The following is a 13890-nucleotide window of genomic DNA, read 5'->3' as shown; positions in this document are numbered from 1 at the left end:
GAAAGCGCATGTATTTTACAACGCTTGTACAAAAAGCGCTGTAATATGTAGTTAAATTGATTGAAAGCGCATGTATTTTACAGCGCTTGTGAAAGAAACGCTGTAAAATAATACGCGAAAACGCTTCAATTTACAGGGCTTTTGCGAAAAGCGTTGTAAAAGCCTTATAACATTATGCGCAAACGCTATATGACCCTACAACAGCGCTTGTCCAAAAACGCTGTAAAAGGCTCCGTTATTTTTAAAATATACTTACAACAACGCTTGTATTTAGCAAGCGCTGTAAAAGGAACGCTATTAAATGTCATTTTTGGCGTAGTGTTAACAGAAGAATTCAATTAAAAAAACGTTTGATAAAGATTTGAATTATTTTAAAATATTAATAAAATCAAAAACGTGTTTGAAAGTGATTTAAAGAGTAAAAGAACAACATGATAATTTACTCTAAAATATATTTGGTATCATTTAATTTGAAAAAGAAAAAAGATATACTTAAAACATCTTATGTCTTAAATTAAATGACATCAAATATATTTCATCGTTAATATCTTTGTCAACCAATGACACTTTAGGAAATTAGTACATCTTAGAATCTGTCATTCCGTATATACATGATATTTTGGATTCTAAATGGTTAGAGAGACATATTGTAGTGTAAAATAAGTATCTTTCTATCATATCAAAGTTTACAAAGATGACTTCTTTTCAAATATTCATTTTTAGCGAACTTGGTGTCAAGAAATCATAGATTAAACTCTGCATTAATTGTTGGACACTTACCTTCGTGGAGACCATTTTGATATTATCGATCTTAGACCTCCACAACTCAAGGATCACGTAACCACTTTCAACATAAAGAATGAAAGTGGAATGAGAGGGTAAGATGATGAGAAAATTAAAGAGGGGGAACAAAATTAACAAAGAGATAGAAAGTTGCAAGAAATATAGAAAACAATGGTGTTCTTCTTCTTAATTTATTAGCATAGGTAGCATATTATCCCATAAAAAAAGCATATTATCCACCATCATTGATAAATCCAATAAACATATGTATCTACAATCATTGAATATATTATGACTATTACAACTACTAATATGTTAGCAAATTATCCACATTCATTAACTATAAAAATTCAAAAAATTTATTTTTATATTCAAAAAATTGTGAATTCTTACAAAAAAAAAAAAAACTAGTAATAAATCCTATAATTATTTTTATCTAAATCGATTGAGTATATTATGACAATTACAACTATTAAATGTAATATATATATATATATATATATTATATCAATATCTATTTGAGAATCCTTTTATGGTAAAATTCATTTATAAGCAATAACATTCAATATTATAAACCTGAAAAATAAAATGAATTTAGACCACACTCTTTTAAATATTAATGGACAAAGTCAATATTCTGCTTTTGTTGAATTACTTTCAGAGGTAGAGGCAACTTATTAGAACATGTTGCATATAATAGTTAGAGTGAGTTTATTAGACTGAGTGTTTTAGACTTAACTTACAGTCAGCAGAGTGCATGCACAACTGGACGCGTTTCCTCTCATCATGTTGCTTCCTCTAATCATTGCACACAATGTGTTTCCTCTTATTGTGTTGTTTCCTCTGATCAAATTTTGAGTATGGAATGTACCTGTTTGTTCTATTCTTCTGCACACTTTTAAAACATTACTACATTAAATTGTTTCCAAAAAATACATTCTATTATCAACTAAACAAGTAAGGAATTGTTCTTCAAAATCATATTGGTTCCAACAATCTTCAAAATATCATTTTTGTGAACAAGTTAATCATAAAAAATAAAGCATAAATTAATCAGATGCTCCCCCTAACTCAAAACATATTTTGATTTATTCAAAAGTATTTTCTGCCCTATTTAAAATAGTTAATTAGAGCATATGATGGAAAATTTTCACATAGTATTTTTTCCTTGATTTTTAAAATTGTTCTCACGTACTATTTTCTTTTCTCACACTTTGTCATTAGACAAAAAAGAGTATAAAACTCAAAATATGACATATTAAAAAACATGTAGAAAATGCAAAGTTTAATATATCAGAGGCAAGTCATATAGAAATAAGAACATCCTTCATTAATGTAAACAAGATTTATATTCTTTTTTAATAAAGTTGAATATGTCTTCAACAACAAGTTTTGTAAAGATATCAGTCTATCGATGATCATTGTCGATAAATTTTATGTCTAGAATTCCATTATGAAACAAAATCTTTGATGAAATGATGTTTGATTTCAAAATGTTTAGCTCTAGAATATAAAATTGGATTTTTGGTCAAACAAATGACATAAGTATTGTAATCCTCTAATTGATGTTTCATCCATAAGAGCTGAGTACTACAACTAGCAACATATATATATATATATATGCTTATATATATATATATATATATATATATATATATATTATGCTTCTGTTGTTGACAAAGTAATTGTACCTTGCCTCTTGTTGGACCATGGTATCAGATTGTTGTCAAGAAAAGTATAGTTTCCACTAGTGTTTTTCCTTTCAATTTTGTCTCATGCATAATCAACATCACAATATCCAACTAACTTGTATTTTGATGATTTCTTATAGAACCATCCTAAGTTGGTACTGTCTTTCAAGTATTTGAATATTCTTTTAACTATTGTTAAGTAGGATTCTCTTGGATCTGACTGAAATCGGGTACAAAGGAAAACACTAAATAGATTGTCTTGTCTTGAAGTAGTTAAGTATAAGAGTGATCATATCATTTCTCTAAATGCTTTTTGATCAACCTGTGTTCTTGAATCATCTTTGTCAAGAGTGCAGGTTGGGTGCAATTGAGTACCCATGGGTTTGCATCCATCCATTTTGAACTTTTTGAGAAGTTCTTTGATGTACTTGGTTTGATGGATCAGTACACCATCTTGATTATGTTGGATCTAAATTCCCAAAAAAAACTTGAGTTCTCCCATCATACTTATTTGAAATTCATTTTGCATCATCTTAGCAAATTCTTGACACAACATGCCATTAGTTGAACTGAATATTATATCAACTACATATATTTGAATAATGAGAATATCATTTTTATATGTTATTCTGAATTAAATAGTGTCCATTTTTCCTCTTTCAAAATTATTTTCAAGTAAAAAAAGTACTCAGTCTGTCGTACCAACCCTTGGTGCTTGTTTCATACCATATAATGATTTCTTAAGTTTAAAAACATAGTATGGAAACTCATCATTTTCAAATCCTGGAGGTTATTTGACATAGACTTCCTCATTGATATATCCATTTAAAAATGCACTTTTTACGTCCATTTGATACAAGATGATATTGATAAATGCAACAAAAGATAATAAGATTTGAATAGCCTATAATCTGCCATTGGAGCAAATGTCTCGGTGTAATCTATACCTTCTTAATGACTATAACCTTGTGCTACTAGTCTGACTTTATTTCTATCCACTTCTCATTTTTCATTTAGTTTATTCGTAAACACCCATTAGTTCCAATGGGTTTCTTATCCTCTGGTTTGGGTACAAGATCCCAAACGTCATTTCTTTGAATTCATTTAATTCTTCTTGCATTGCCAAAATCTACCTTTCGTTTGAAAGAGCTTCATCCATAAAGTTTTGTTCTAGTTTAATGAGTAAGCCAAACATAGAAGTGTCCTTAAGAGCATATCTTGTCTTTAAAGGATCATTTGAATTTCTAATTATCAGAGTGGTTGGATGTGATGATTTATATTTCCATCCATTTCTTACTGAAGGTTCTTGACTTGTTTTATCATTGTCATTCCTTACCTTATCATTGGTTCTTGACTTGCTTTATAAAATATGCCAGATGCAAAACATATGCTTTGATGGAAGATTTTGCCACCAATTATTTAGATTATTATAAGCACTTTTAATCCTATCTAAAATCAAGCAAAGGTTGTTCTTAACTTGATTTTAGATAGGCATGAATCCATTAAAAGTGCTTAAAATGATCCATATAATGGGTGACTAAATACTCCGTCAAAAGCATGTGTTCTACATCTGACATATTTTACAAAATTTCGCGAAGGAATTTAAGGATAACACATTGGAGAAAAAAGTTATTTCTATGGGTAATAATATCATTCTTACTTATTAATTAATGTAATTTCCAATTATTTTCTTTCCTACAAAATTTGACATCTTTTTTCTTGTGTCAATACAAGTTACTCAATTAATGAACACGCATACAAATACTACTGTAGTGAAATCGACATAGTAAACCGAAAGACTATAAGATGTCTAGACAACATACCACGAGAAAATGGGATTTTGATGGAGATAACCGTTGGAGTCTCATGACAACCAATCTTGTTGAGTCAAACTATACATTTGCTTTATTCATATGTAATAGCATCTTGTTCTAACATAAAATATGATTATTAGAAGCTTATATATGATACATACAAAATAAAGACGATATTAAAAATCTACAAGGAAACGTTCAAACCTATATCCACCAAGTTGAAATGATTTAAGTATTGTAAAATTTGAATGGATAATCTAGATTGTAAAAATTACTAATAACATCACAATGATCCCAAAAAATAACGCTTTCTATTAAATTGGTCCCTGTAAATTATATGGTGTTGTCACTTTTCCTTTAAATATTTATATTTTTTATTTTTTTAAAATTTAATGTCATTTTGGTAGGAGAACCCCTTGTTGAATGATGAGTTAAAATAGTAGTTTAACCGATTCCCAAATCATCACTATCTATCTTTGGCGGGAAACAAGAATCCTTGGGAGGATAAATTATTCCGCATTTGCCACGTTACTTTGCCCCTCTACATTTCCCCTTCATGAATGGTCATGATCATTATTGACCCGCCAAAACCATTTAATCCCCCCATCTTCCTTCATTCAAATCACTTTACTTTCTTGATTCTTCATCTCCTCCCATTTCTTCCTCATTCCGCAACCACCACCATCACCCTTCCAACTCCCTCTACTCTCAACCAAACCATGCGGCTCAAATACGGTGTAGACAAGTACAACATGCCTCCAGAAGGATTCACCTTCCCTAAATTCATAAACAAACAAACCCAAAACAAGCACGATAACCTAATCAAACACAGAAACTTTCACCTAGAATTAGGGTTCTCTCTCAACAACAACGAGCCATTATACGGTCTTCCAATCAAATTAGCATCAACAATCGACAAACACAACTGGAAAACTTTCGTCAACCACTCTGGTAACCCCTACGCATCCATAGTTCGAGAATTCTACTCTTGCATTCTAGAAAGAAAACAAAATTTTGTATTAGTAAGAGGTGTTCGTGTTTGTTTCACACCAAAAACCCTAAATTTTCACTTTAACCTCATCAAGGATCTAAAATGTAATGATAATGATGTAGTAGACGAGTATCAATGTTTGAAGAATACTGTGTCTGATGAGAAGCTTAATTCTATTATGAAAACCCTAACTGTAAGAGGTACTAATTGGAAAACAGAAAAGGGTAAAAACGTTTGGAAGATTCCATTTTTAGCACTTAAGGCTATTCCTAAGGTTTGGTACCGATTAATTTGCACTAAGCTTTTGCCAAATTCAAATTTTCAAAGTGTTGATAAGGATAGATTGTTGTTGCTTTATTGTGTTGTGGAAGGGTTTAGTATCAATGTAGGGAAGATTATATATGATGAGATTATTGCTTGTGCTTTTAAGAAAAAGAAGAAGGAAAGATTGTTGTTTCCTTCGCTTATTAGTGATTTGTGTGTTAGAAATGGGGTGCGTGTAGAGGATGATGATGAGGTTGTGATTAATCGAGAAGCTATAGGCTTATGTGATTTAGAAAGATTTTTCGAAGATGAAGATATGGATAGTAAAAGAGAGGGATTTGTTGGAACTGAGGAGGAACACTTTGTTGGAACTGAGGAGGAACGGTTTGTTGGAACTGAGGAGGAACGGTTTGTTGGAACTGAGAAGGAACAATTTGTTGGAGGTGATGAAGCTTTTGTTAGAAGTGTGATATTTCAGCATATGCAACAAACTAAGGAATTTTGGGGCTTTTTCAAGGAGGTCTTTAATTACGAAAGGAAAATGTTTGAGTTGAATTTTGAGAAGAAAGTTATGAACCCCCCTAAGTTTCCAGATGAAATCCTACAACCTTTCATGACAGATCCTATGCATGAAAAGGGAAAAAATCAAGACACGGGAGAACCAGGACTCAATTCGTTTGTGCAGGGTGGTGATGATGAGGATTCAGAGGAAAAAGAGGGTAGTGACAAAGAAATGAGTGATGTGGAGTATGATTGGAGTCCTTCTTCACCTCCACCTCCACAATCACCTACCAAAGCCAACACTAAAACAAAAACTACTCCAAATGTATCTGTCATGCGAAACAAAAAGAAGAGGTCCTCTGTGGATATCAATACAAATGATTCCAAGCATGATGGAAATGGAAATGAAGAGGATGTGATTGGCGTCGAAGAAGCTCAGCCAGTTGGAAAAGGTAAAAAGAGGTACAAGACTACAGTTGGCCGAAGGACCAGCTCCAGGCTCAGTGCTAAGAACTAGGTTTCAGTATCTCATAATGTTGTAACTTGTAGCTATTGTTGTGATATTACTCTTCTAACCCTGCCCTGTTGTTTTGTATTTGGCAGTGTTGTCAAATAGCGACGATTGCAACGCCATAGCATAGTGGAGTTTGATGAATCTGCTATTTTCCAACAATGCTATCCACTATTTCACATAGTGGGTTTTTGGTTGTATGCTATTGATAACCTTGATATTTGGTAACTGTTTTCTTAGTTTGTGAATTTGTGTTTGTGGGTATCTACTGTCCTACGTTGCCTAAATCTTGTCTCAAACTAAGCCTGTTGCAATGTTAAAGTGCTCATGTTATGTTTTGGGGAGGGATCAATTTGATAAAATGTTTGGTGAAGGGTATTAGTCAGTGTGGTTTTTGTAGGATTCTGACCTTGTGGAATGATTGTTCTAAAAAATTCTAAAGTAATCTGATTATCTGAGCCCTAAGGGAAGGGCCAATTCCTGTTGACTTCAAACATCTTGCCCAAAGAAGTTTCATGAACTCAACGCTAAGCCAAGTCTATTTAATTGAACCCTATGATTGTTTCTCAGGTTCCCACTTGTTTGGAAATTTATTTAAATTATTAGTAGTTATAGGAAAACTGGTATGCTATAATCCTCCTCCATTTAAGGTATGGAACTATTAATTTATTTGATCTTACATCTTATGACTTAAGATTTTACCATTGTCTAAACTCTAAACACAAGATTAGATAGTAGTAATATAATTTTTATTTGCACAAACAACATATTAAATTTATCTAAATTTTAGATATCATTTTTATGCATTATTATTAGTTAGAAAACATTTTACATCTGTTTTCAATGATGTGATCACTATTTTGATGAATTTGATACTAGATGTAACCACTATTTGAAGTTTCATTAAATGAAGTGTTTAAGAAAAGGGTATTGTGATATTCATCAATATTAAAGACTACATATGCAAAAAGTTATGTCTACTTAACATTTTTGTATGTATGAGCAGAGAAGGTTGTAATGCCAGCATACATATCTTAACACAACTTAAAAATTATTTGACATTCATGACTAGTATGCCAAGAAAGTAGAGATTTTCTGTCAAAGTTCTTAACTATGTTTCTCAACAGCAAAGTAAAAAGGAAAAATGAAAAAACATAACAGAAATAATCAGTTAGATATGTTGGAAGCACCATTCCATAAGGATTGCACAGTTCCATGATACATAGGCAATGACCTCTCTTCTGATGACTCCAAGTTGGGCAATCTATTGATATTAGAAGAGCACAAGTAAGTGTTGCTGTTGTCAATATCAAAAAACCCTCCAATCCCCTCTTGGGGGTATTTCAATTCAACTTCTTCGTCATCTTCATTAGAAGAATTAAGATTTCTCTGCATTAGTTCTCTAAACACTGAGGATTTTAGGAGAAGTCCTAATGCTGTTGGTGATGATGGCTTATTGCAAGGACTTAATGGGGTCATAGACTTGCAAAAGTCTTGCTTTTTTGTATTTTCAACTTCACTTGCATGGAATGGATTAATGTTGGAGTTGGATATTTCAATGTTTGCTCTTGTTTGGATAGAATTAGAGGCTGCAAATGGTTGAGGGTCTGTGCTTGGCTTTTGATGCTCTTGTGAAGTAGTAGAATGTGCTCCCGGCCTTAACCATCTGATGTAGGTGCTCAAGTCAAAGTTTGTCACGGCATTTATTCCTCTGTATTCAATTGCTGCAATATCGTATGCGCGAGCCGCTTCTTCTTGTGTACCTTTATAGACGAAGAAGATATCGATCAGTTGATCACATATATCTGTTATCTGAGGACCCTGAATTAATGCAGTTGAAATTGACGCAGTCACTATATAAGCTGTTAGATAAAGATCAGAAACCTCATATTCTAATTTCACCAAATCCAATTTAAAATACCAACTTAGAATATGAATTATCTGATCTTCATCAACGCCCAATATATATTGACTGTAGTGACTGCATGGTGTTTTGAGTGCATCAAATTTGAACTTGTTGTCTTAGTGTTTTTCAAAAGATATGATGAGACTAAGTTAAGGGTGTGGAAAACTCACCGTAAGTCCCAAGGTAGAGGTACTTGTTGCCGAACACTCTCCCAATCCTTGCTTCCCATCTTCCATTGTGATGGTGCCTGCAGTAAGTTTTCTTACTTAAAATCTTAGCATTATGTATATTTTGTTTTTGTTATAAAAGTCTGAGTTTGATTGCACAAGATCGAACATATTTCACCTTGCTACTCCTCTATATTTTGATACACCTCTAGAAAAACCACTGCTCCTCCTATAAAAATAAAAAAATAAAAAGAAAAAGGATAAAGAGCTTGCAAAATATATAAAAAAATCTTGGTGATAGTTTTTTTAGAAAAAATATAATTAAATTTACCTTCTTAAAGAAGCAAGATACTCTTCTTTGGTCATAGTTATCATTATTTCAATTTCTTTATCATAATCAGATACCTATAAAAACATGATAGTGTGAGGTATGGATATCAATTACAAAATAAAACATCTGCAATTCTAGTACAAAAGAATAACATACAGGGAAATTTGTAAAAGTTGATGTTCCCCAATACTTCAGGGCAGCTAAATCATAAGCTCTAGCAGCAGCTTCTTCATCATTATAAGCTCCTAAAAAATCAACAGGGAAACCCAGAAAGTAAATTTCTACTTTGTCATGTTATTAAGAGAATATGCTGTTGGAGTCAAACAGTTGAGGTACTTACCCAAATATACTGCTCCATATCAACAAAGCAGCAAATCCACATTCACAAACAGAATCACAATGCAATGAAAAGGGTGTTAGCAAATAAAAACAAAACTAAAAAACTAAAAAACTAAAAAACTAAAATTATTGATAAAGTAGTAGTAAAGATCTTGTGCAAGAGCATGAAATGACAAGAATTACAGGCGTAAAATTATGTCAAGTACCATTAAATGAAAGACTTTTCAAAGAATAGATAGATTATGTCTACTTATATTTGATCAATTTGTCACATTATAATGTGTTTGAAAAGGAAACTTATGATATAGAGAAACAATAAATTAAGTAAATTGTAGTAATTAAACTCTTTAAATTCATTTTTAGCCAATGAAAGTGAAGTAAACTATGTATTCTAAATCTACCTTGCTTTCCTTTTTTCTTTTGAGTAGGATTCCATGTCCCTTTATCCCATAAATGAGCTTCATACCTTCCCGTCCATCTATGTCTGTTTCACACAACGACACATAATTAGCTTCAAATAAGAAAACTACGAACCTGGATCCTCTACGGCTAATGTTATGGTGCAACTGATTATAGTTTGTTGGAATAAGAGATAATTCTCTCTTAATCTAACAATCTATAGTGTGCTCCACTATAAAATCAACAGTAAAGGATCCAATTTTTTTAGAAAACAATCATTATCATAAATTTTTTTCAAAAACACATGCCTGCTAACACCCCTAAACCTTGAGCTTCTCTTCACAGTGGTTGCTGCAGTTGATACATTACCACTTAGTGGCTGCTGTTCTTCTGTTAAATTACCTTGTTCAATCCCCCCTAACACCGCAATAGACGAATCTCTTCGCCGCCTTTTGACACTTTTTGTTGTTTGAATAGAATCAGCATCCAGCACAAGCAATCTATTACTTCTTGGACTTAGTTCAGATTTCACAAGAGCAAGCTCCATTATCACTTTTCTTTTTTCTTAGCAGCCAAAGCTAATAAACAAACACTGCAATTTACTCAGAAAAAATATATATGTATATGGTTCATGCTGTTACTTTACTTATATAAGCTAGAAAAAACTTGTTTCATGCTTATGTTGTTCTTTTGTTGTTTTAACTTCATTTGGGAAAAAAGACAGAAATGTCGATGATAACATTACCATAAAACAAGTTTAGTTTTGCCAGCATCATAAAAAACCAAGAGTTTGCAGCAAATAGCTTATTAATTATTATTATTGTTGATGTATAAACACAATTATCCAGTTTAATGTAAAACAAGTTTTGCTGAGAACTATCCAGAACATTGCTTTTGATAAAACCGAAGTCTACAAAAGTTTATTGTATTTGGAATTTGGTCACTTCCATGCATTATAGAATTACAGAAGTTAGATAAAAATATGACTGCTGAGAATTTTACAATGTAACCCCTAAATGGTTAAGGTTCTATTGAAATCATGTGAGAAATAACTCACATGAAAAATTAACCATTATTTGTCTATCGTTTGCACCTTATTAGGAATCAACAAAAAAGTGATTTAGTTAATCTATTATTGGAAACATTAAAATCTCACGTTTAAAAGAGAGATAAAGGTTAAAAACAATTTATAAAAGTAGACATGCGTCATTTATACGTCAATTTTATAATGATAATTTAACATTTTATTTTGATTTCTATGATATAATACTCTATTTCTTTGGTTTGATTCCTTAAATATAAGTTGTGTTATTTCACATGTTTATTTTAGTTTTAGTATATAAGATTTATTTTATACTTTTTTGATGACATATTTATTTGCGAATCAAAACATTTAGAAAATGAGACCAAAGGGTTTGGCATGTTCTGGAGAATGAGTCCAAAATGTCCATTTAACAATTTTTTTGGTTTTGTTTTTGGGGATAATCACATACAAGCGATTCTGTCGTCTGTGGTATAAGTGCAAAATATAACGTGTCAATAACGAACGTTGTTAAGTGAATGCCTCGTACATGTCGTCCATAAAGAATAGTTGCCTCATAATATTAAGATTTTTTTTTTCCCTCCGCGATGCTAAATAATAAAAGAGCTGGAATTCCTAAGGAATAAATAAGTAACTAAGGTGCTTATATCACACAGTTCAATTGATAAAAATCGATATTGTTAAATTGAATCTTATTGTTTGTATAAGTTTTTAAGTGATGTTTATTATTTCGTCTGTAAAAAAAATAGTATGTTCTCTGCTTATACGATTAGAGGAGGCAAATAAATTCCTTTATAAATTAAATGTATATAAATATTTTTTTTTCACAGTGAGTAGATAAATAATTTTTTGTGGGATGAGTAGATAAATGTTGGTATATTTACATTTTCTAACTATATTGAGGTTCGGAAAAATTTACACTTCAATTTTATATATGAAATAAACTTTATTGTGATGAAATGTGATATTTGAGACTATTGGTAATTAGATGTCAAGTTAGTATTTTTTTTCTTTTCTCATATTTGAATTCGGATCCACCGTTACTTTAACTCTTAGCTCAAATTAGTTGACCTACTCACCATTCTAATATTTTATCATCGAATCATTCAGTTATACTCTATTATCTTCAATGAAATCCTTTCTTTCATTATTATATATTTTTTTCTAATACTTTCTCATGGAGTTTGATCCCAAGCCTTACATTTCTTCTTCCGATGGCGTTCCCGGATAGCCTCCACCTTCTTTTTCTTCAATCCCCAATGGAAGCTATCAAGAAGATAAGTTTGATCTATATTTCTTGAATCCCAATGATAATCCCAATTAAAGAACAAAGTCGATTTCATTTCCGAAACTCTAACTCGTCCCAATGATGAGGATCGCCTTTCACTCGCTTAGGATCATTGCAACACTATGGTCATGTCATGGATTGAGAATTACTTATATCCATAAACTTCCCAAAGCATCATATGGATGGATTCAACTAATGAAATTTGGAAAGAACTAAAAGATAGATACCATCAAGAAAATGTATTTCATATCTCTCATCTAGAAGATGAAATTTACTCCTTTCATTTCAATGATCACTACTTATTTCAAAAAATTAAAGAAGCTTTGACAAGAATTAGAGATGTTTTTCCTCGTATTTGATGAGATCCTAAGATAATATCTCCTTATAAGAATAATTGATTTTATAATAAAATAAACAGAACTACATTAATTTTGGTTGAAAATGTCATTTTCGTAGATGATGACTTATTTGTCTTGTTTTGATTATATCTGAAGCTCTATATGTTCGATTGAAGTCACTTTTGAATAGTTGAGAAGCTTAAGAAATTATCTACCATTTATATTTTAGAATCAAGACCAAGTTGAACTTCTATCATGGTAAAAATGAGCTGGAAGTTTACCACAAATTTTTGGTGTTATATTTGTTTTACGGGTTTGTTAGAATAATAACTAAATAAAATATATATGCACAAACAAAAAGAGGTTGCTCAAAAAAATGTATTTTGACTTTTCTATGATTGTTTTGTAACTACTTTCTAATTAAAACTCGACAAGATAATTAGTAAAAAAAAGTTAATGAAGCCACTAGAATTAATGTTAGATTATGGCGCCTTTCTTTTTCATTTCTAAATTATTTCATATTTTTTTGTCTATTTAATTTAATTTTCTCACCTTTTAGTTCCTCCATATTTTATTATCTTCTTGTTTTCATTTTCATATTTTTGTTCGTCATTTGTGTTGTCAAGTGTTCTTGTACACTTCTCTCAATATTCAAAGAATGTCGTGATAGGAATAATGTTATACGATTTTTGAAGGGTCTGAATGATTAGTACTCTGTTGTTTGATCTCAGATCATACTCATGAATTTCCTCCCCAAAATCAATATAGTATTTTCCATGCTGGTTCAACAAGAAAGACAATTTTACAACCCTTTGAATGATGTCAAAGTTGTGCTTGTTTTTTCGAATTTTGGTGTGGAGTGGCCGTGGTGTTGAGGCAAAATTCCTTATGAAGTTTCGATGATAACAAACCTTAACGATTAAGTGATTAATAAATTTTGATACATTTTGTTATCTAATATATGTTTTTAAGTGACTTCAATAAGAAAAAAATTATACAAGATTAAGAAGAAAATAACTAAGTGAAAATCAGGAAACATTGTCATAACATACTTCAGAATGTTCAACACTGAAAGATCAGAATATTCTGTCTAGAACATAAGACAATATATTCATACCTAAAAAAATAAATTCAATGAACAAAGGTGACATTCCTACATTGATTCAAAAAGAAGAATCTTACTTAAATGAACCAAAAAGAATAAGAAGATTAATCTTTAATATTCTCACAAGATCATTTAATTCAAAGAAGGATATTCACTTTGATAAGCTATAAAATGTACATGATATGTTAAATAAGCTATCAAAGGAATAAATGAGAATTGAAGTCCAAAAAGATTGCAATAGTTTAGCTTAACTTAATTCAAACTGCAAATTTATGAACATAAGAAAGTTACAAAATTAGAAGATTCCTACGAAAAAGTACACAAGTACAAAAGTGATTGAAAAATTGGTAACATTACTTGTATTGTTCACCGATGATACAAACTATCAGTATGAAAATATGTGCATTGGGACACATTTTC

The 13890-nt window shown here is 31.1% G+C and overlaps 2 protein-coding genes across 3 annotated transcripts; one reads left to right on the top strand and one right to left on the bottom strand.

Moving 5' to 3' along the window:
• Positions 1–4760: 4760 nt before the first annotated feature.
• LOC101493401 (uncharacterized) lies at positions 4761–7042 on the top strand. The gene is made up of 2 exons (XM_004514718.4): positions 4761–6496; positions 6648–7042. Exons 1-2 carry the CDS (start codon positions 4849–4851, stop codon positions 6683–6685), a joined length of 1686 nt encoding a protein of 561 aa, XP_004514775.1. The 5' UTR covers positions 4761–4848; the 3' UTR covers positions 6686–7042.
• A 543-nt stretch (positions 7043–7585) lies between these two features.
• Positions 7586–10381, bottom strand: LOC101493075 (AP2-like ethylene-responsive transcription factor At2g41710). 2 transcript variants are annotated; one of them, XM_073370673.1, is made up of 8 exons: positions 10000–10381; positions 9700–9776; positions 9300–9308; positions 9116–9204; positions 8960–9033; positions 8807–8857; positions 8632–8708; positions 7586–8318 (listed from the first exon to the last, which is right to left on the bottom strand). In XM_073370673.1, exons 1-8 carry the CDS (start codon positions 10242–10244, stop codon positions 7723–7725), a joined length of 1218 nt encoding a protein of 405 aa, XP_073226774.1. In that variant the 5' UTR covers positions 10245–10381; the 3' UTR covers positions 7586–7722. The 2 variants fall into 2 exon arrangements, with proteins under 2 accessions (XP_073226774.1, XP_073226775.1); XM_073370674.1 differs by lacking the exon at positions 9300–9308.
• Positions 10382–13890: the final 3509 nt, after the last annotated feature.

This window comes from Cicer arietinum, chromosome 7, assembly GCF_000331145.2.
Source record: "Cicer arietinum cultivar CDC Frontier isolate Library 1 chromosome 7, Cicar.CDCFrontier_v2.0, whole genome shotgun sequence".
Classification (NCBI taxonomy): domain Eukaryota; kingdom Viridiplantae; phylum Streptophyta; class Magnoliopsida; order Fabales; family Fabaceae; genus Cicer; species Cicer arietinum.
The sequence above is the reverse complement of the archived record's forward strand: the minus strand, read 5'-3'. Positions and strand labels throughout refer to the sequence as shown.

Bases quoted from the DNA above. Each gene is read 5' to 3' on its own strand.
- LOC101493401 (XM_004514718.4), top strand. From the start codon at position 4,849: ATGGTCATGATCATTATTGACCCGCCAAAACCATTTAATCCCCCCATC. The intron at 6,497-6,647 runs GTAAAAAGAGGT...TGTATTTGGCAG, and splicing joins AGCTCAGCCAGTTGGAAAAG to TGTTGTCAAATAGCGACGAT.
- LOC101493075 (XM_073370673.1), bottom strand. From the start codon at position 10,244: ATGGAGCTTGCTCTTGTGAAATCTGAACTAAGTCCAAGAAGTAATAGA. The intron at 9,034-9,115 runs GTATGTTATTCT...ATGTTTTTATAG, and splicing joins CAACTTTTACAAATTTCCCT to GTATCTGATTATGATAAAGA. The intron at 8,319-8,631 runs GTGAGTTTTCCA...TCGTCTATAAAG, and splicing joins CCTCTACCTTGGGACTTACG to GTACACAAGAAGAAGCGGCT.